Source organism: Pongo abelii, chromosome 10 (assembly GCF_028885655.2).
Source record: "Pongo abelii isolate AG06213 chromosome 10, NHGRI_mPonAbe1-v2.0_pri, whole genome shotgun sequence".
Lineage (NCBI taxonomy): Eukaryota > Metazoa > Chordata > Mammalia > Primates > Hominidae > Pongo > Pongo abelii.
In genome coordinates, this window is record NC_071995.2 from 120,055,539 (window position 1) to 120,075,009 (window position 19,471).

General features: G+C 44.5%; 1 protein-coding gene across 1 annotated transcript in view; it reads left to right on the forward strand.

Moving 5' to 3' along the window:
• The window catches only part of P2RX7 (purinergic receptor P2X 7), a 55,971-nt gene extending 38,313 nt beyond the window's left edge, over nucleotides 1-17,658 (forward strand). The window contains exons 9-13 of the mRNA XM_024257337.3: nucleotides 4,874-4,964; nucleotides 6,653-6,718; nucleotides 6,803-6,952; nucleotides 9,968-10,069; nucleotides 13,924-17,658. Coding sequence (XP_024113105.1) covers nucleotides 4,874-4,964; nucleotides 6,653-6,718; nucleotides 6,803-6,952; nucleotides 9,968-10,069; nucleotides 13,924-14,421 — 907 coding nt within the window. The 3' untranslated portion in view covers nucleotides 14,422-17,658. The remainder of the gene's footprint in view (nucleotides 1-4,873; nucleotides 4,965-6,652; nucleotides 6,719-6,802; nucleotides 6,953-9,967; nucleotides 10,070-13,923) is intronic.
• The last annotated feature ends 1,813 nt before the right edge of the window (nucleotides 17,659-19,471 follow it).

Here is a 19,471-nt window from a genome sequence, read left to right on the forward strand (position 1 = left end):
GGGCTGGGAGCAGTGGCTTATGCCTGTAATCCCAACACTTTGGGAGGCCGAAGCAGGAGGATTACCTGAGGTCAGGAGTTCAAGACCAGCCTGGCCAACATGGTGAAACCTTGTCTCTACTAAAAATACAAAAATTAGCTGGACATGGTGACAGGTGCCTGTAATACAGCTACTGGGAGGCTGAGGCAGGGAGAATTGCTTGAACCCGGAAAGTGGAGGTTGCAGTGAGCCGGGGTCATGCCGCTTCACTCTAGCCTGGGCGACAGAGTGAGGCTCTGTCTCAAAAAAAAAACCTTAAATAAATAAATAAGTAAATAAATTGTTGAGGTCTGATGGGTAAGTGGACAAATTATTTTCCAGCAGACACACAAAAGAGAAGGAAATTACAGGCTATAGGAGGTATTTCAGAAAATATAACTTTCTAAAACATAGGAAGTTGAAGAAGTTGATCACATTACAGAATTCCGTCCTTTACAAAATGATCTGTGGTGAAAAGTCCTTATTCAGTGAATAGGTGATTCCGCTTATGCACGACCTGTGTGAAGTGGATCAGGCCACACAGAATGCACGACGCGCTTCTCAGGCCCAGCAGGAGTATGTGTCTGTGTTAATTTCCTGTGGGTGCTATGACTAATTGCCACAAATGCGGTGGCTTAAAACAACAGAAATTAATCTTCTTATAGTTCTGGAAGCCAGAAGTTTGGAATCGAGATGTCAGCAGGGCCACACTCGGCTCTGATGCTCTACGGGAGGGTCCTCTCTTGCCTCTTCCAGCGTCTGGTGGCTCCAGGCATTCCATAACTTTATAGCAGCGTCATTCAGATCTCTGCCTCCATCCTCACATGGCCTTCTCCCGTGTCTCTATGTCTTCAATCTCTTTTTTTTTTTTTTTTTTTTTGAGACAGGGTTTCACTCCAGTCTCCCAGACTGAAATGCAATGGCGTAATTTTGGCTCACTGCAACCTCTGCCTCCCGGGCTCAAGCGATTTGATCTCTCCTTTATCTTATAAAGATACTAGTCATTAGATTTGGGGCTTACCCTAAATCCAGGATAATCTCATCTTGAGATGTTTAACTTAATTATATCTGCAAACACTGTATTTCCAAATAAGGTCATATCACAGCCACTAGGGATTAGATACTTGAACATATTTTATTTGGGGGCTCAACCCGTTCCAGTGTACGAAAAACACACTTGTTCAAGGCCCAATGTTTCTCAGGGCATGGCCCACTGACTACCTGCATCAGAATAATCACTTGGTAACTGTATTGGAAATACAGACTCCTAGAAACATCTCAGAGCTTCTGCAACCACTCTTTGGGGGAGGGGCTCAGGAGTCTGCCTTTGAACACACTCACCCCAAGTGATTCTTTTTTTTTTTTTTTTTCTTTGAGATGGAGTCTTGCTCTGTCCCCCAGGCTGGAGTGTAGTGGCATGATCTCGGCTCACTGCAAGCTCCGCCTTCCGGGTTCACGCCATTCTCCTGCCTCAGCCTCCTGAGTAGCTGGGACTACAGGTGCCTGCCACCACACCTGGCTAATTTTTTGCATTTTTAGTACAGATGGGGTTTCACCATGTTAGCCAGGATGGTCTCGATCTCCTGACCTCATGATCCACCTGCCTCGGCCTCCCAAAGTGCTGGGATTACAGGTGTGAGCCACTGCGCCCGGCCATCACCCCAGGTGATTCTTGCCTTCAGTTTAAGAGCCACCGTAACAAGACTCTGGAAGCAGAAATTCACATGCTTACTACACAATGTTAACCTTCCCAGGCAAACCAACTCACATAGGAGATAATGCCAATCCCAGGGTAGGCAGTGGCGATGCATGCTTGCTTGCGTATTAAAAAACAAATCACTGGCTGGACACGTTGGCTCATGCCTATAATCCCAACAATTTGGGAGGCTGAGGTGGGTGCATCACTTGAGCTCAGGAGTTCAAGCCAGCCTGGGCAACACAGTGAGACCCTCATCTCTATAAAAAATATTTAAAAATTAGTCGGGTGTGATGGTTTGCACCTGTAGTCCCAACTGCTGGGAGGCTGAGGTGGGAGGATGACTTGAGCCCGGGAGGCGGAGGCTGCAGTGAGCTGTGTTCGAGCCACTGCACTCCAGCCTGGGTGACAGAGCCAGATCCTGTCTCAAAAAACAAAAACAAACAACAACAACAAAGATAAATCACTCAATATAGCAGCAGGAGAAAAAGCTCTCTTGAAATAGTCATATGCAAAGAAATTGAATTCCCTCCAGTCAGAAAGAGGCACTAAAGTGCCTGAGAATATCTGATCGATTTCAATGTCAGGTTTTGAGAGGTTTTTTAAAAACATTTTCAGATGTTTCTTACTATTTTTTTGGCAGAACATCTGCCATCTGCTTTCTTCTCTCCCCACATCTTGTAACTAGATGGTGAATTAATAACTCAGAAAAAATATATATGTATATGTAACCTTATCTAAAAACAATCATCAAAATGTGGTGAGAAGAAGGGGCAGATTTAAAAGTTTTATGAAGCATTCGTTTTAAGCCTCCTTAATTATTCTTGAAAAACAAAACACACCACTTTTCCTGAGTACAGCACTGGTGAGGGTTGCATATCATGGGTGACTGATGATTTGTGCCTGGGGCTTAATTTTTAAAGTTAGTACTGAGTGATGACAGAGAGAGGTCAATGCCACTGAAAGAATATTTTGTTTGTTTGTTTGTTTGAGAGGGAGTCTTACTCCCTCACCCAGGCCAGAGCGCAGAGGCGTGATCTTGTTCACTGCAACCTCTGCCTTGTGGGTTCAAGTGATTCTCCTGCCTCACCTTCCCAAGTAGCTGGGATTACAGGTGTCCGCCACCACACCCAGCTAATTTTTGTATTTTTAGTAGAGATGGGGTTTCATCATGTTGGCCAGGCTGGTCTCAAACTCCTGACCTAAGGTGATCTGCCTACCTTCGCCTCCCAAAGTGCTGGGATTACAGGCGTGAGCCACTGCGCCTAGCCAAGAAGAATTTATTACATACTTTTCCCGAGAGATGGGGCCACACCACACCATGCCAGGCCACACCAGGCCATGCCACGCTAGACAGGGCCACAGGAGGAAGTACCAGATTCGGTCAAGAGGCAGAATAAAGGGGAAAGAATGATCCAGAGCTTTATTGTGTTGCCCAATGGAAGGGCAAGGCAGGACTGGGGAAACAGTTTAGGGTTAACTACTTTGAATAATGCCAGTGGGTTCTGAGTTACAGGAATGGTCTCTAAATGTCTGGCCCTCACCCTACCTGTCCCTAAGGAGAAATACTGGAGAGTTAGAAAAGGAGGTGTTTGACGGATTGGTTGGAGGGTTTGTAATATGATTTCACACCTTCACAAAAGCTGGATTGCAGAGGAGATGTAAACAACTTCAGCCTTCGGAGGCCAAGATGAAAGGATGGCTTGAAGCCAGGAGTTCAAGGCTGCAACAAGCTATGATTACACCACTGCACTCCAGCCTGGTTGAAGGAATGAGATCCTGACTCTACAAAACATTTTTGAAAAAATTTTTTTTTCTTTTTTCTTTTTTTTTTTTTTTTTTTTTGAGACAGTCTTGCTCTGTCACCCAGGCTGGAGTGCAGTGGTACCATCTTGGCTCACTGCGACCTCTGTCTCCTGGGTTCAAGTGATTCTCGTGCCTCAGCGTCTTGAGTAGCTGGGATTACAGGCATGTGCCACCATGCACGGCTAATTTTTGTATTTTTAGTAGAGATGGGGTTTTTCCATGTTGTCCGGGCTGGTCTTGAACTCCTGACCTCAAGTGATCCACCCGCCTTGGCCTCCCAAAGTGCTGGGATTACAGGCATGAGCCACGGTGCCTGGCCAAAACTTTTAAAAATAAAAATTAGCCACGTGTGGTGGTGCACGTTTGTAGTCCCACCCAGCTACTTGGGAGGCTGAGGTGGGAGTATCACCTGGGCCCAGGAAGTGGGGGCTGCAGTGGGCTCTGATCATGCCAGTGCTCTCCAACCTGAGTGACAGAACAAGACCCCACCTCAAAACAAAACAAAACAAAAAACACAACTTCAGCCTTTAGTTTGGCCCTGTGATTAATGATTGCCAAATAGACATACAAAGAATCTAAGAAAATACAGTTTGCTGAGGTGTGCCTGTCCCCAGTCCAGTAATTAGTATGCAAGATTTATCACCACCCACTCCCACTTTGTTCTAGATGCCAAACCTCTTCTTCCCCCTTAAGGAATAGTCATATTGCTTGAAGTTATTTTTTTTTTAATTTCTCTGCTTGTTGTTAATCCTGTGTTGGTTTAAAATGTGCATTTTAATCTTAAGCGACAAGCTGATTTTCTGTCACTCTGAGATGATGCAAGTACAGTTGGTGACACGGGGAGCGGGGAATGCTCTTTTGTTCCAGGTGGTTGGAGAGAGACCCAGGGCTTTGGATTGTGTTCCTTCTCCTGCCACCTGTCACAGAGCCAGGGGACAGACCAGGAGGACTAGACGGGCCACTGTTTTGGCTTTTCCTTCCATAAAATACCAGCATTTTTTGCCAGATGCAGTGGCTCATGCCTGTAACCCCAGAACTTTGGGAGCCTGAGGCAGGCAAATCACTTGAGCTCAGGAGTTCGAGACCAGCCTGGGCAACATGGCAAAAGCCCGTCTCTACAAAAAATACAAAAAATTAGCTGAGCATGGTGGTGCATGCCTATAGTCCCAGCTACCTGGGAGACTGAGGTGGGAGAATCACCTGAGCCTAGGAAGTCATGGCTGCAGTAAGCGGTAATCCTGCTACTGCACTCCAGCCTGGGTGACAGAGTGAGACCCTGTCTCAAAAAAAAAAACCCAAAAACCCAGCACTTTCAAAGAGATCTTATAAATACAGATCCTTTTCTTCCTACAGATACGCCAAGTACTACAAGGAAAACAATGTTGAGAAACGGACTCTGATAAAAGTCTTTGGGATCCGTTTTGACATCCTGGTTTTTGGCACCGTAAGTCTCCTTTCCCAGCTCTGGGCACCGGCATCCTATGACTGTGTCCTAATTACTGCTGTGGGGCCTCCATGGAGGGAAGGGTTTTGGTCTCAGCCATCAGCTAGCACTGGGCATTTCGTACATGGGATAAAAGAGGAAGAAGATGTCCTCGGGCTGCTGTCCCTGAATGAGTCATCTGATGAGTACAGGAGTGGGCCTGGAAAGCAATTCTAACATTCGGCTTTAAAAATACTCTGATACTTAACAACAGAGAGAAAGAAATCTCTCTGTAAAATAGTTTGTAAGTAACAGAATCCAATTCAAATTGGCTTAAGGGAAAAAAAAAACATTTTGAGTGGGCTTTTTTGGGTTCACATAACTGAAAAAATCCAGGGGTTATTTTTAAGCTGCAAGCATGGTTGGATCCAGGTGTTCAAACAACAACATCATCATCAAGAACTTGCCACCCTCCGTGTCTTATATACGTCCTCCTTGGTCTTGGCAGCCATCTCTCTATGAAGGTATCAGGCAGCACCTTTGATCTGACCAGTTTAGCAACTTCAGTGAAAAGAAAACACCTCTTTGCCAGAAGGTTCAGCAAAGGTCTCAGATAAATGTCATTGGCTCTGATTGGCCCACTATGGATGACATGCCCACTGCTGAACTAATCACTGTGACCAGGGTCATGCCATACTCCCAGTGGTTGGTCTTGAACCAGCCCTAAGCCAGCCCAGGGGCCAGCAGAGAGGCCAACACCCCAGCCCCTTCAACACACACACACAGACACACACACACACACACACACACACACACACACACACACTACATGGACTGAAAAGAAAATTGGAGTGTTGCCTTCTGAAGATGGAAGGAAAAGATGCCAGGTATGCAAAAATCAACATATCCCACAACATCCTGTTCAAGAGCATGTTATCTATGTAAGATGGTGATAAGCAGGACTAGAAGCAATAAGATATAGCTGAGAGAATGCAAAGACCACTGGGAATAAAAACCACAAGGCTGGGCCGGGCACGGTGGCTCATGCCTGTAATCCCAGCTCTTTGGGAGGCTGAGGCGGGTGGATCACAAGGTCAAGAGTTCGAGACCAGCCTGGCCAACATGGTGAAACCCTGTCTCTACTAAAAATGCAAAAAATTAGCTGGGCGTGTTGGTGGGTACCTGTAATCCCAGCTACTTGGGAGGCTGAGGCAGGAGTATCTCTTGAACCCAGGAGGCGGAGCTTGCAGTGAGCCGAGATGGCGCCACGGCACTACAGCCCGGGCAAGAGTGCGAGACTCTGTCTCAAAAAAAAAAAAAAAAAAAAAAAAAAAACCCACGAGGCCACCCAGACATTCCTTCCCTCTGCTTCTGAAGTAATGTCAACCGTTTTGGAGGAGAAGCTTGTCTGAAACCCTCACCTTGTATGGAGAAACGATAGCCCTTCAGTGGGTCTCCCCTTAATGTGTGGGCCCCAGTGCTTGCTCATGTAAAACTTTTATGGGTCCAAGCACACCCCACACAGCTGAAGCAGGATGCCTGAGAGTCAGTTTCAGTCTGCATAGTCTCTGCCTTGGCCAGCACTTGAACGCATCTATCCAAGTCACAGCATGAGGCTCCGCTCCCTGATAGAACCAACAATTGCACATGGAAGCAAAAGAGCGTTGCTCTGAATTTCACCTGAGTAAACTCTCCCACTCTGTTTTTAGGGAGGAAAATTTGACGTTATCCAGCTGGTTGTGTACATCGGCTCAACCCTCTCCTACTTCGGTCTGGTAAGAGATTCTCTTTTCCACGCTTTAGGAAAATGGTTTGGAGAAGGAAGTTACTAACATGGTGCTTGTCTGCATTTTCCCCAGGCCACTGTGTTCATCGACTTCCTCATCAACACTTACTCCAGTAACTGCTGTCGCTCCCACGTTTATCCCTGGTGCAAGTGCTGTCAGCCCTGTGTGGTCAACGAATACTACTACAGGAAGAAGTGCGAGTCCATTGTGGAGCCAAAGCCGGTGAGGCCGCTGTGTTCACAGGACACCACGACACGGAGAGATTCCGTGAAATCACTGAGAAATGCACGGAAGTTAGGCCCAAATCACAGGCTTCATCCTACAGTGGACAGATACGTCTCTGGGCTCTACCCCGATCAACCAACTCTCAGATAAATTTTTTGGTCTTAGAGAAGAATAGAAACAAAAATGGAGGGGCAAGATAGAGGGAAGGCAAATTTTTATGTCTAGGACTTGCCAATTTTGTCATTTATTCATTTATTTATTTATTTATTTATTTATTTTCAGATGGAGTCTTGCTCTATCACCCAGGCTGGAGTGCAGTGGCATGATCTCGGCTCACTGCAGCCTCTGCCTCCCAGGTTTAAGTGATTCTCCTGCCTCAACCTCCCAAGTAGCTGGGACTACAGGGACACACCACCACACCTGGCTAATTTTTATATTTTCAGTAGAGACGGTGTTTAGCTATGTTGGCCAGGCTGGTCTCAAACTCCTGACTTCAAATGATCCACCCACTCGGCCACTGAGCCCAGCCTGTTTTGTCATTTATTAAATTGGTATGGCCAAAAAAAAAAAAAAAAGAAAAAAGAAAAGAAGAATAACGACTTTGGAGAACAATTTGGCAGTGACTAATGTTTAAATGGGACATACTTTACAGCCTGGCATTTTCAGTTCTCCATACCTGCCCTAGAGAAACACTCACGTGAATACCCAAGCGTACATGAGTACAAGATGTTCAAAGCAGGATTGTTTATTAAATTATCAATAATATATGATTATCAACAGTGAAGAAATAGCATCTAACCAAATATCCAACAGGTGAATGGTGAAAGAAACTATGGTAAATCCATAGAAAGGAATACCAGGCACCAGTTTAAAAAAAATGAGATAGATAATAATAATGGCAAACATTTACACAGCACTTCTAAATGCTTTATCTATTAACTCACTCAATCTTCACAACAACCTGATGTAGACAGATGCTACTATTATCTCTTTCTATATGTGAGGAAATTGAGCCTCAGAAAGGTTAAATAATTGGCCCAAGGCTGGGCACGGTGGCTCACGCCTATCATCCCAACACTTTGGGAGGCTGAGGCAGGCAGATCACTTGAGGTCAAGAGTTCGAGACCAGCCTGGCCAACATGGTGAAACCCCATCTCTACTAAAAATACAAAAATTAGCCAGGTGTGGGGGTGCACGCCTGAAGTCCCAGCTACTTGGGAGGCTGAGGCAGGAGAATTGCTTGAACCTGGTAGGCAGAGGTTGCAGTGAGCCGAGATCATGCAACTGCACTCCAGCCTGGGTGACAGAGGGAAACTCTTTCTCAAAAAAAAAAAAATATATATATACATATATGTGTGTATATATATGTATATATGTATATATGTATATATGTATATATGTATATATGTATATATGTATATATATGTGTATATATATATGTATTATATATATGTGTATATATATATGTATTATATATATGTGTATATATATATGGCTTGACAAGAGGAGATCTCCAAGACATTTTGTTAAAAGAAAAAAAAGCAAACTGTAGAACAATATATATGATATATAGGTAAAAACAAAAAAAACGCTAGACATAGAAGCTAATCTATATATTTTCTGCATGTATATTCTATATATACACAAGTGTACACACACATACATATACATATGTGTGGGTGTATATATGTACACAAAATTGTACCAGTGGCTGCTTCTGGAAAGGAGCTTAGGGTGGGGGAGTAGTCAAAGAGATTTTAGCGTCATCTGTATTGTTTTGATTTGATTAATTTAGACTTTATTAAGTAGGTCCTCTGCATTCAACTCCATGATTTCCCCCAAAGAGAAATCTCTGGTACCTAAAAACAAAGACGATTGGCTGGACGCGGTGGCTCACGCCTATAATCCCAGCACTTTGGGAGGCCAAGGTGGGCAGATCACCTGAGGTCAGGAGTTCAAAACCAGCCTGGCCAATATGGAAAAACCCCGTCCCTACTAAAAATACAAAAAATTAGCCAGGCGTGGTGGTGCATTCCTGTAATCCCAGCTTCTCCGGAGGCTGAGGCAGGAGAATCACTTGAACCCAGGAGGTGGAGGTTGCGGTGAGCCAGGATGGCGCCATTGCACTCCAGCCTGGGCAACAAGAGCGAAACTGCGTTTCAAAAAAAAAAAAACAAAGACGATTTCTTTGTCTTTCTCTCATCCAAGAACATGATTGTCCTGTTCCAGCAGCTGAATGCACAATTCACTGTCCATTGTATATGCATTCACAATTTGAAATAAAAGTTCATCTTTGCAGCTAAAACTAATCACCACTTCATGGCCCAAGATGAGATGAAATTTCACAAACATATAAATAATTTAAGGTGCAATAGTACAAATTTCTGGAGATACTGAATCTAGAGTTACTGAAATTGAGAGAATATAACAAAGAAATTTTATGCAGCAATTGGGGGGTCCAATGTAAAAACATTAAGCAGTAAGCTGTGGCTGTGTTGAATTTACAAGTTAAGATGCATGGGGTTCCGCCTGGCACGGTGGCTCACTCCTGTAATCCCAGCACTTTGGGAGGCCAAGGCGGGTGGATCAACTGAGGTCAGGAGTTCAAGACTAGCCTGACCAACATGGTGAAACCCCATCTCTACTAAAAATACAAAATTAGCTGGGCATGGTGGTGCATGCCTATAATCCCAGCTACTCAGGAGGCTGAGGCAGGAGAATCATTTGAACCTGGGAGGCGGAGGTTGCAGTGAGCCAAGATCGCGCCATTGCACTCCAGCCTGGGCAACAAGAGTGAACTCCATCTCAAAAAAAGAAAAAAAAAAAGCATGGGGTTCCATTTCTGATTTACCTTTAGACTCAGAAATCATTCATTCTTGGTTAATGAGAGTTTTGAGCCAGCTTGTTCAATAGTCTATCATTTGGCAAATAGGAATTACAGTTGCCTTTAGATAGGCAATTCTTGATAATTCTGTACAAAAATGAGTAAACTTTTAAACCATCTTTTCCTAGACATTAAAGTATGTGTCCTTTGTGGATGAATCCCACATTAGGATGGTGAACCAGCAGCTACTAGGGAGAAGTCTGCAAGATGTCAAGGGCGAAGAAGTCCCAGTAAGTTAAATCATTTTGTCTTTTTTTTCTTTAAGAAAATTTACTGTTAAATATAAACACATCTAGAAACTTGTACAAATCAAAACTGATGGATTTTAACAAAGTAAACATACTCATGTAACCGGCACTCAGATTAAACAATTGAAAATTACTAGCAGGAGTCCCTTTTATGCCCCCCTCCAATCACTACCCTCTCTTTCTCTTTTTTTAATTTTTAAAATTTGGCTGGGCATGGTGGCTCACACCTGCAATCCCGGCACTTTGGGAGGCCAAGGCGGGTGGATCACTTGAGGTCAGGAGTTCGAGACCAACCTGGCCAGCATGGTGAAACCCCGTCTCTACTAAAAATACAAAAATTAGCCAGGTGGTGTGGTGGCACACATGTAATCCCAGCTACTCAGAAGGCTGAGGCAGGACAATTGCTTGAACCCAGGAGGTGGAGGTTGCAGTGAGCCGAGATTGTGCCATTGCACTCCAGCCTGGGTGACAGAGCAAGACTCCGTCTCAAAAAAAAAAAAGAAAAAAATGTATATTTTTAAATTACAAACGAGGTCTCACTATGTTGCCCAGGCTGGTCTCAAGCAGTCCTCCCACCTCAGCTGTACCAAGCCCACCAACTGCCCTCTCTTAAAAGTAGTCATTATCCTGTTTCCAAAGATTAATTTTACTTCTGCTAGAATTTTCTAAAAACTGAATCATATAGTGTGTAAGCGGTATATACTCGGTTGAGTGTCTGGCTTCCTTTACTCAACATTATTTTTGTGAGAGTTGTTCACGATGCCATGTATAGTTCATTCTCATTGTATAATTCTGTTTTATAAATATCCAACTTATTCAGCCATCCTGCTGTTGATGGACATTTGGGTAGTGTCCAGTTTGGGGCTAATGCCAATAACGCTGCTATGCTCAACATATGGCACTCTACTGGGCAGTTACCTAAGAGTGGAATTGCTGAGTCATAAGGCAGACATATGTTCAGTTTTAGGAGATACTAACAAACAGTGCTGAAAAATGGTTGTTCACATTCACATTCTCCCCAGGAGTTCTGGTTGCTGGGCATCTTCAATTTCCTAGGGCTGAATTACCACAAACTAAGTGGCTTAAAACAACAGAAATGGCCAGGCATGGTGGCTCATGCCTGTAATCTCAGCACTTTGGGAGGCTGAGGCGGGCAGATCACCTGAGGTTGGGAGTTTGAGACCAGCCTGACCAACATGGAGAAACCCCATCTCTACTAAAAATACAAAAAAATAGCCAGGCATGGTGGCGGGCGCTTGTAGTCCCAGCTACTCAGGAGGCTGAGGCAGGAGAATGGCATGAACCCAGGAGGCAGAGCTTGCAGTGAGCCAAGATCATGCCACTTTGAGAGGCCAAGGTGGGCAGATCACCTGAGGTCAGGAGTTCGAGAAGAGCCTGGCCAACATGGCGAAACCCTGTCTCTATTAAAAACACAAAAATTAGCCCAGGCATGGTGGTGCACACCTGTAATCCCAGCTACTTGGGAGGCTGAGGTGGGAGAATTGCTTGAACCTGGGAGGCGGAGGCTGCAGTTAGCTGAGATCATGCCACTGCACTCTAGCCTGGGCAACAGAACAAGCTCCATCTAAAAAAAAAAAAAAAGTTTTTTCAGCTCTTTTTGAAATATCAATGAGTTTTCTTCTTTTTTTCTGTTAGGTGAATTGTACTGATTGATTTTCAAATATTAAGCCAACCTTGCATTCCTGAAGTAAACTCAATTTGAATGGGTTGTACTATTCTTTGTATTTATTGCTGAATTCCATTCACTAATATTTAGGATTTTTACATCTCTTCTTGAGAAAGACTGACCAAAGTGTTTCCATTCTTGTAATGTTCTTGTTGGATTTGTGTATGAAGTGAACTACAGTCATGTGTCGCTTAATGATGGGGATATGTTCTGAAAAATGCATCAGTAGGTGATTCTGTGGTTGTTTGAATATCATAGACTCTATTTACACAAACCTAAATGGAATAGCCTATTTTACTTAGGTTATATGGTGTAGTCTATTGCTCCTAGGCTGCAAACCTGTATAGCATGTTACTGTATTGAATACTATAAGCAACTGTAACAGAATGGTAAGATTTGTATATCTAAATATAGAAAAGGTACAGTGAAAATATGATATAAAAGCTTAAAAATGGTACATCTGCATAGGGCACTTACCATGAATGGAGCTTGTAGGACTGAAAGTTGCTCTGGGTGAGTCAGTGAGTGAGTGGTGAGTGAATGTGAAAGCCTAGCACTACAGTAGACTTCATGAACACTGTACACTTAGGCTACACTAAATTTGCTTCAAAATATTTATCTTTCTTCAATAATAAATTAATCTTAGCTTACTGTGACTTTTTTACTTTATAAATTTTTAAATTTTTTAAACTTTGTACAGTGGTATAAAAATATTTTCTTTCTCACCGGGTGTGGTGGCTCACACCTGTAATCCCAGCACTTTGGGAGGCTGAGGCGGGCGGATCACAAGGTCAGGAGATTGAGACCATCCTGGCCAACATGGTGAAACCCTGTCTCTACTAAAAATACAAAAAAATAGCCAGGCGTGGTGGCGGGCGCCTGTAATCCCAGCTACCCGGGAGGCTGAGGCAGGAGAATGGCGTGAACCCGGGAGGCAGAGCTTGCAGTAAGCTGAAATCGTGCCACTGCACTCCAGCCTGGGTGACAGAACAAGACTCCATCTCAAAAAAAAAAAAAAGTTTATTTCTCTATATCCTTATTCTATATACTTTTGTCTATTTTTAACATTTTTTATTTTTATTTTTACTTTTTAAACATTTTTGTTAAAAACCAAGTCACGGCTGGGTGCCGTGGCTCACTCTTGTAATCCCAGCACTTTGGGAGGCTGAGGTGAGTGGATCACTCGAGGTCAGGAGTTCAACACCAGCCTGGCCAATTTGGTGAAACTCCGTCTCTACTAAAAATATAAAAATTAGCAGAGCATGGTGGTGCGCACCTGTAGTCCCAGCTACTCGGGAGGCTGAGGCAGAAGAATCGCTTGAACGCAGGAGGCGGAAGTTGCAGTAAGCCGAGATCATGCCACTGCACTCCAGCCTGGGAGACAGAGCAAGACTCTGTCTGAAAAAAAAAAAAAAAAAAAAAAAAAAAAAAAAAAAATCACACATACACACAAACCATTTCCGATAGTGCTAAGTCCTGTGAAGAATGTGGAATACCATGGTGTGATAAGGGAATCATGTAGGAGAAAAGCTGCTAGATAGGGTGGTCAGGACAAGAGGTGACATCTCAACAGAGGCCTGGCTTTTCTGAATTTCACTTTCCAAAATCTGTAAAATAGGCCAGGTGCAGTGGCTCATGCCTGTAATCCCAGCACTTTGGGAGGCTGAGGCAGGTGGATCATCTGAGGTCAGAAGTTCCAAACCAGCCTGGCCAACATGTTGAAATCCCGTTTCTACTAGAAATATCTAAGAATTAGCTGAGCATGGTGGTGTGCACCTGTAATCCCAGCTACTTAGGAGGCTAAGGCATGAAAATTGCTTGAACCTGGGAGGTGGAGGTTGCAGTGAGCCGAGATCACACGACTGCGCTACAGCCTAGGCGACAGAGTGAGACCTTCTCTCAAAAATAAAAATTAAAAAAAAAAAATCTGTAAAATAGAGACAAGGATACATTATCTCACAAGCATCTTCAAAGGCTTGAATGAGGCAATGCTTCAGAACACATGCATGGTCCTGATATCTACACCTAATAAATGATGGCTACTATAACTCATGTAATATTAAATGTAACTTTATAAGTTAATAAAATTAAAGAACCTAGAAGCTGAGGGCTTGTCATTGCTAATAGGTTTGGAAACTTGCTTTTTCAGAGACCTGCGATGGACTTCACAGATTTGTCCAAGCTGCCCCTGGCCCTCCATGACACACCCCCAATTCCTGGACAACCAGAGGAGATACAGCTGCTTAGAAAAGAGGCGACTCCTAGATCCAGGGATAGCCCCGTCTGGTGCCAATGTGGAAGCTGCCTCCCATCCCAACTCCCTGAGAGCCGCAGGTGCCTGGAGGAGCTGTGCTGCCGGAAAAAGCCGGGGGCCTGCATCACCACCTCAGAGCTGTTCCGGAAGCTGGTCCTGTCCAGACACGTCCTGCAGTTCCTCGTGCTCTACCAGGAGCCCTTGCTGGCACTGGATGTGGATTCCACCAACAGCCGGCTGCGGCACTGTGCCTACAGGTGCTACGCCACCTGGCGCTTCGGCTCCCAGGACATGGCTGACTTTGCCATCCTGCCCAGCTGCTGCCGCTGGAGGATCCGGAAAGAGTTTCCCAAGAGTGAAGGGCAGTACAGTGGCTTCAAGAGTCCTTACTGAAGCCAGGCGCGGTGGCTCACGTCTGTAATCCCAGCCCTTTGGGAGGCCGAGGCAGGCCAATCACCTGAGGTCGGGAGTTGGAGACCCGCCTGGCTAACAAGGCGAAATCCTGTCCGTACTAAAAATGCAAAAATCAGCCAGACATGATGGCATGCACCTGTAATCCCAGCTACTCGGGAGGCTGAGGCACGAGAATCACTTGAACCCGGGAGGCAGAGGTTGTAGTGAGCCGAGACTGTGCCACTGCACTCCAGCCTGGGAGGCACAGCAAACTGTCTCAGAGGAAAAAAAAAAAAAAGAGTTCTTACCGATAGCAGGGGCTGCAGTACCCATATTAACATGACCTTTACCAACAACTTGCACTTCACCTGCAAAGCTCTGTGGCCACATTTTCAGCCAAAGGGAAATGTGCTTTCATCTTCTGTAGCTCTCTGTGACTGAGAGCAAAGTGACCTGGTTAAACAAACCAGAATCCCTCTACATGGACTGAGAGCAAAGAGATTCAGATGTAAGTCTCAACTCTGTCCCCAGGAAGTTGTGTGACCCTAGGCCTCTCACCTCTGTGCCTCTGTCTCCTCATTGCCCAACTACTATCTCAGAGATATTGTGAGGAAAAATTGAGACACTGCACATGAACTGTCTTTTAATGTGTAAAGATCTACATGAATGCAAAACATTTCATTATGAGGTCAGACTAGGATAATATCCAACGAAAAACAAACCCTTTTCATCCTGGTTGGAGAATGTGGAAGACTAAAGGTGGCCACAAATTCTTTGACACTCCAGTCCACCAAGACCTAAGGGTTTTATCTCCTCCCCTTGAGTATGGGTGGCTCTGATTGCTTTATCCAAAAGTGGAAGTGACATTGTGTCAGTTTCAGATCCTGGTCTTAAGAGGCTGACAGCTTCTACTTCCTGTCCCTTGGAACTCTTGCTATCGGGGAAGCCAGATGCCATTTAAAAGTCTGCCTATCCTGGCCAGGTGTGGTGGCTCACACCTGTAATCCCAGTACTTTGGGAGACGAAGGCGGGTGGATCACTTAAAGTCAGGAGTCCGAGACCAGATTCGCCAACATGGTGAAACCATATCTCTAATAAAAATACAAAAATTAGCTGGGCGTGGTGCGGGCACCTGTAGTCCTAGCTATCAAGAGGCTGAGACAGGAGAAACACTTGAACTTGGGAAGTGGAGGTTGCATTGATCTGAGATGGTGCCACTGCACTCCAGGCTGGGTGACAGAGCGAGACTCCATCTCAAAAAAAAAAAAAAGAAAAGAAAAGTCTGCCTATCCTGAGACTGCCCTGCTGTGAGGAAGCCCAAGCAGCCATGTGGACAGTGCCTGACCAGCCCCAGCTTTCAAGCCATCCAAACCCAGTCACCAAACATGAGAGAGAAGAAGCCTTCACGTGATTCTGGACTCTACTAACATATGACTGATACTGCATGATACATCCCAAGTGAGAACTGCCCCATAAATCCAGAAAACCACATTGCTATCTTAAGTCCCTAAGTTTTGGGCTTGTTTGTTCCACAGCAACAGGTAACTGGAACAGAGGGCAAGCCTGACGAATGGGCACACAGACTCAGCCCATACCTTCCCTGGTTCTAATGTTCTTAGGGAGCCCGGACCAACCCTGGAAGCCTCAGGAACTTAGGTTTCCACTGGACAGTTCTAGAAGGGCTATAGACCAAATCAGGTAACTCACCAGACCAGCCTTGGAATCTATCAAATCTAACTGCTGAGCTACCCAATGCATTCCAGTCCTCATCACAATTCTTTGACTGAAGGCCGGGAGCAGTGGCTCACGCCTGTAATCCCAGCACTTTGGGAGGCTGAGGCGGGTGGATCACCTGAGGTCAGCAGTTCGAGATCAGCCTGGCCAACATGGTGAGACCCTGTCTCTACTAAGAATACAAAAATTAGGTGGGTGTGGTGGCGGGCGCCTGTAATCCCAGCTACTTGGGAGGCTGAGGCAGGAGAATCTCTTGAACCAGGAAGGCGGAGGTTGCAACAAGCCAAGATAGTGCCACTGCACTCCAGCCTGGATGACAGAGCAAGACTCTGTCTCAAACAACAACAACAACAACAAAACAATTCTATGACTGAAAGTGACTAAAAAGCTGCCTTTATGCCATTAACACCCTGTACTTTGCAGCCAGTCAGAACTGAAGCAGTCTGGGTGCTAGCTGCTTCAAAAGCAACCCACGCCACACCTTTGCCATTTCCATACATCAACTGCTGAGAATATGAAAATGCACAGTGACAGGTTTTAGGATCCTGCTTCAGGATTTCCTTTTCCTGGTTTGGTCACTAGAGTTGGCTATTTAACTGTTTCTAAACAACAGCCATTTTATCAAATAGTTTAGAGACCACTATTAAATATTGTGACTGATGAAGGATCTGTGAATTTTTTAACACATATTCTAAGAGTTACCATTTTGATACCTTTTAAAAACCAGCAGCTTTCTACTATATTCATGTAAAACAGCACGAATAAAACCGTTTTTTGATACAGGGTTTTACCTGGCTTTAAACTCAGGAACCAAGTTAATTATGCCAGATCGAACTTTGATTTTTACTACCTTTTCAAAGATATTTTTAGAAGTGGATTATTATATATGATTTCTTTAGAGCTGACATTTCTTTACTTCACGAATTCTATGTCACTGTTACAGGTTTCCATTCTGATGGCCTCTGGGCCTTTGTACCTTTGTTTTTGGTGCCTTATTCCTAGTATGTTTCTATCACCTTAATGAGGCCGCAGATGGAGTCAGAATGTGAAATTACAAATAATCACCGGATCCATCTACTGTTTTCCATCACCTTCCCCACTGATGCTCTGGGCGCGAGAGTGATGTGTCACTTCAACGGTGTGTAATATGTCAGACACGTCCTACAATAACAGGCATCATATTTGTATTCTTATTTTTAGTTTACTGTAGAAAATAATGTCATCGCCAAAGGTGATGAGAGTCACGTTTTGTAGGATCTGTTTTCTTATACTTAAAGACAAACTTCCGTTATGGTAATTGCCAGTATTCATGGCTTCCTCTCTGTGTCAGAAGAGAAGGGATCTGCTTTCTCTTGGCTGATTTCACATAGTATTGGTAATAGACTTGCATTTCTCTTTCTAAAGGGGAGTAACTTTAAACCCTTCCTGATTTTAGCCTGGCAATGTAAGTGTCCTTAATGTGACTGTTTTGATAATTAAAAATGTGTATAATTTATTTAAATCTTCATTTCCTTTCTTTTCAGAAGGTCCCCAAATCACAGTTAACTCATTCATTGACGCATTCATTCAACAACTATTCAATGAGGCACTCTCTAGAGACCAAGGATAAATAAGGTTGCCAGTCTCATAGAGATATGAGGAGATGGAAATTAATCAAATAATTCAAGCAAATGGAATCTTGCAACTTGGGCTGAGTATTATGGTGAAAAGGCAAATGATGGCATGAGAGCTTATAGTAGGGGAATTTGGCCTATTTGGGGAGATCAGCCTACCTGAGGAAGGAATGTTTTAGCTAAAATCTGAAGGATGAGTATTACTTAACTAGTGAATGGGGGAGGAAAGAGCATTCTAGGCAGAGAACAGTATGTGCAAAGGTCCTGGGTCAGGAAAAGCACAGCAGGTTTATAGAACTTAAAGGAGACCTGTATGACTGTGCCATAAACAGTACAGGGAAGTAAGGCATGAGTCACAGTTGGACAAGCAGGCAGGGGCTAGGCTGCCTGGAGCCTGTGGGCCATGGTAGAGTTTGTCTGTATCCTAAGACCTAAGCCACATAAGGGTTCTAAGCAGGAACGTGGTAAGATCACATTTAATTTTAAATTATTTTATTTTATTTTATTTTATTTTATTTTTGAGATAGAGTCTTGCTTTGTTGCCCAGGCTGGAGTGCAGTGGCTCAACCTCAGCTCACTGCAACCTCTGCCTCCTGGGTTCAAGCGATTCTCCTGCCTCAGCCTCCCAAGTATCTGGGATTACAGGCGCTTGCCACCACGCCCAGCTAATTTTTGTATTTTTAGTAGAGACGGGGTTTCTCCATGTTGGCTAAGCTGGTCTCGAACGCCTGACCTCAAGTGATCCACTGGCCTCAGCCTCCCACAGTGCTGGGATTACAAGTGTAAGCCACCACACCCAGGCATATTAATTTATTTTATTTTATTTTATTTTATTTTATTTTATTTTATTTTATTTGAGACAGAGTTTCACTCTTGTTGCCTAGGCTGGAGTGCAATGCCACTTTCTCAGCTCACTGCAACCTCCACCTCCTGGGTTCAATCAATTCTCCTGCCTCAGCCTCCTGAGTAGCCAGGATTACATGTGTGCCACCATCACGCCTGGCTAATTTTTGTGTTTCTAGTAGAGATGGAGTTTCTCCATGTTGGTCAGACTGGTGCCGAATGCCTGACTTCAAGTGATCCGCCAGCCTCGGCCTCCCAAAGTGCTGGGATTACAGGCGTGCGACATGGCGCCCAGCCACCAAATTAATTTTTAAAGATCACTGTGATTGCTGTGTGGAAAATGAGCTGGGAGTGGTGGTGGATATAGTTTTTGTTTTTGTTTCAGTCTTTCCCTACTCCATGAAACATTTGTGCTATATATGCGGCCAAATGGAATGTTTCTCTTTTCTCCCCTCCTCTTCCTCTTGGGAAGTCACCAAAAAAAAAAAAAGAAAACAAATCGGCAGCAAGAGAAAAGGAGGAAAAGCTGTGGTGGCCTTGAATTTTGGAATGGCCCCTGTCCCAAGATGGCAGGGATGAGGCTGTGTGTTGAGCTTCAGATCACAGGAAGGAGTACACCAAATCAGGAGATGAAGGGCAGTCAGCAGGACCCACTGGGTACCCACCCTGTGGTGTAAGGCCTAAAATCAAGCTCTAATATTAGGTGCTGCCTTGACATCAGGTGAAATCAGGAGTGCCTGGAATAGCCTCACCCCAAGTTTCTCTCCCAGTCCTCCCTTGGCAAAGGGCACCCAGTGAAACAGCCTTCCTTATCAAAAAGACCAGATGCAGTTCCTGCTAATCCCTGAGCGGCGGGTATG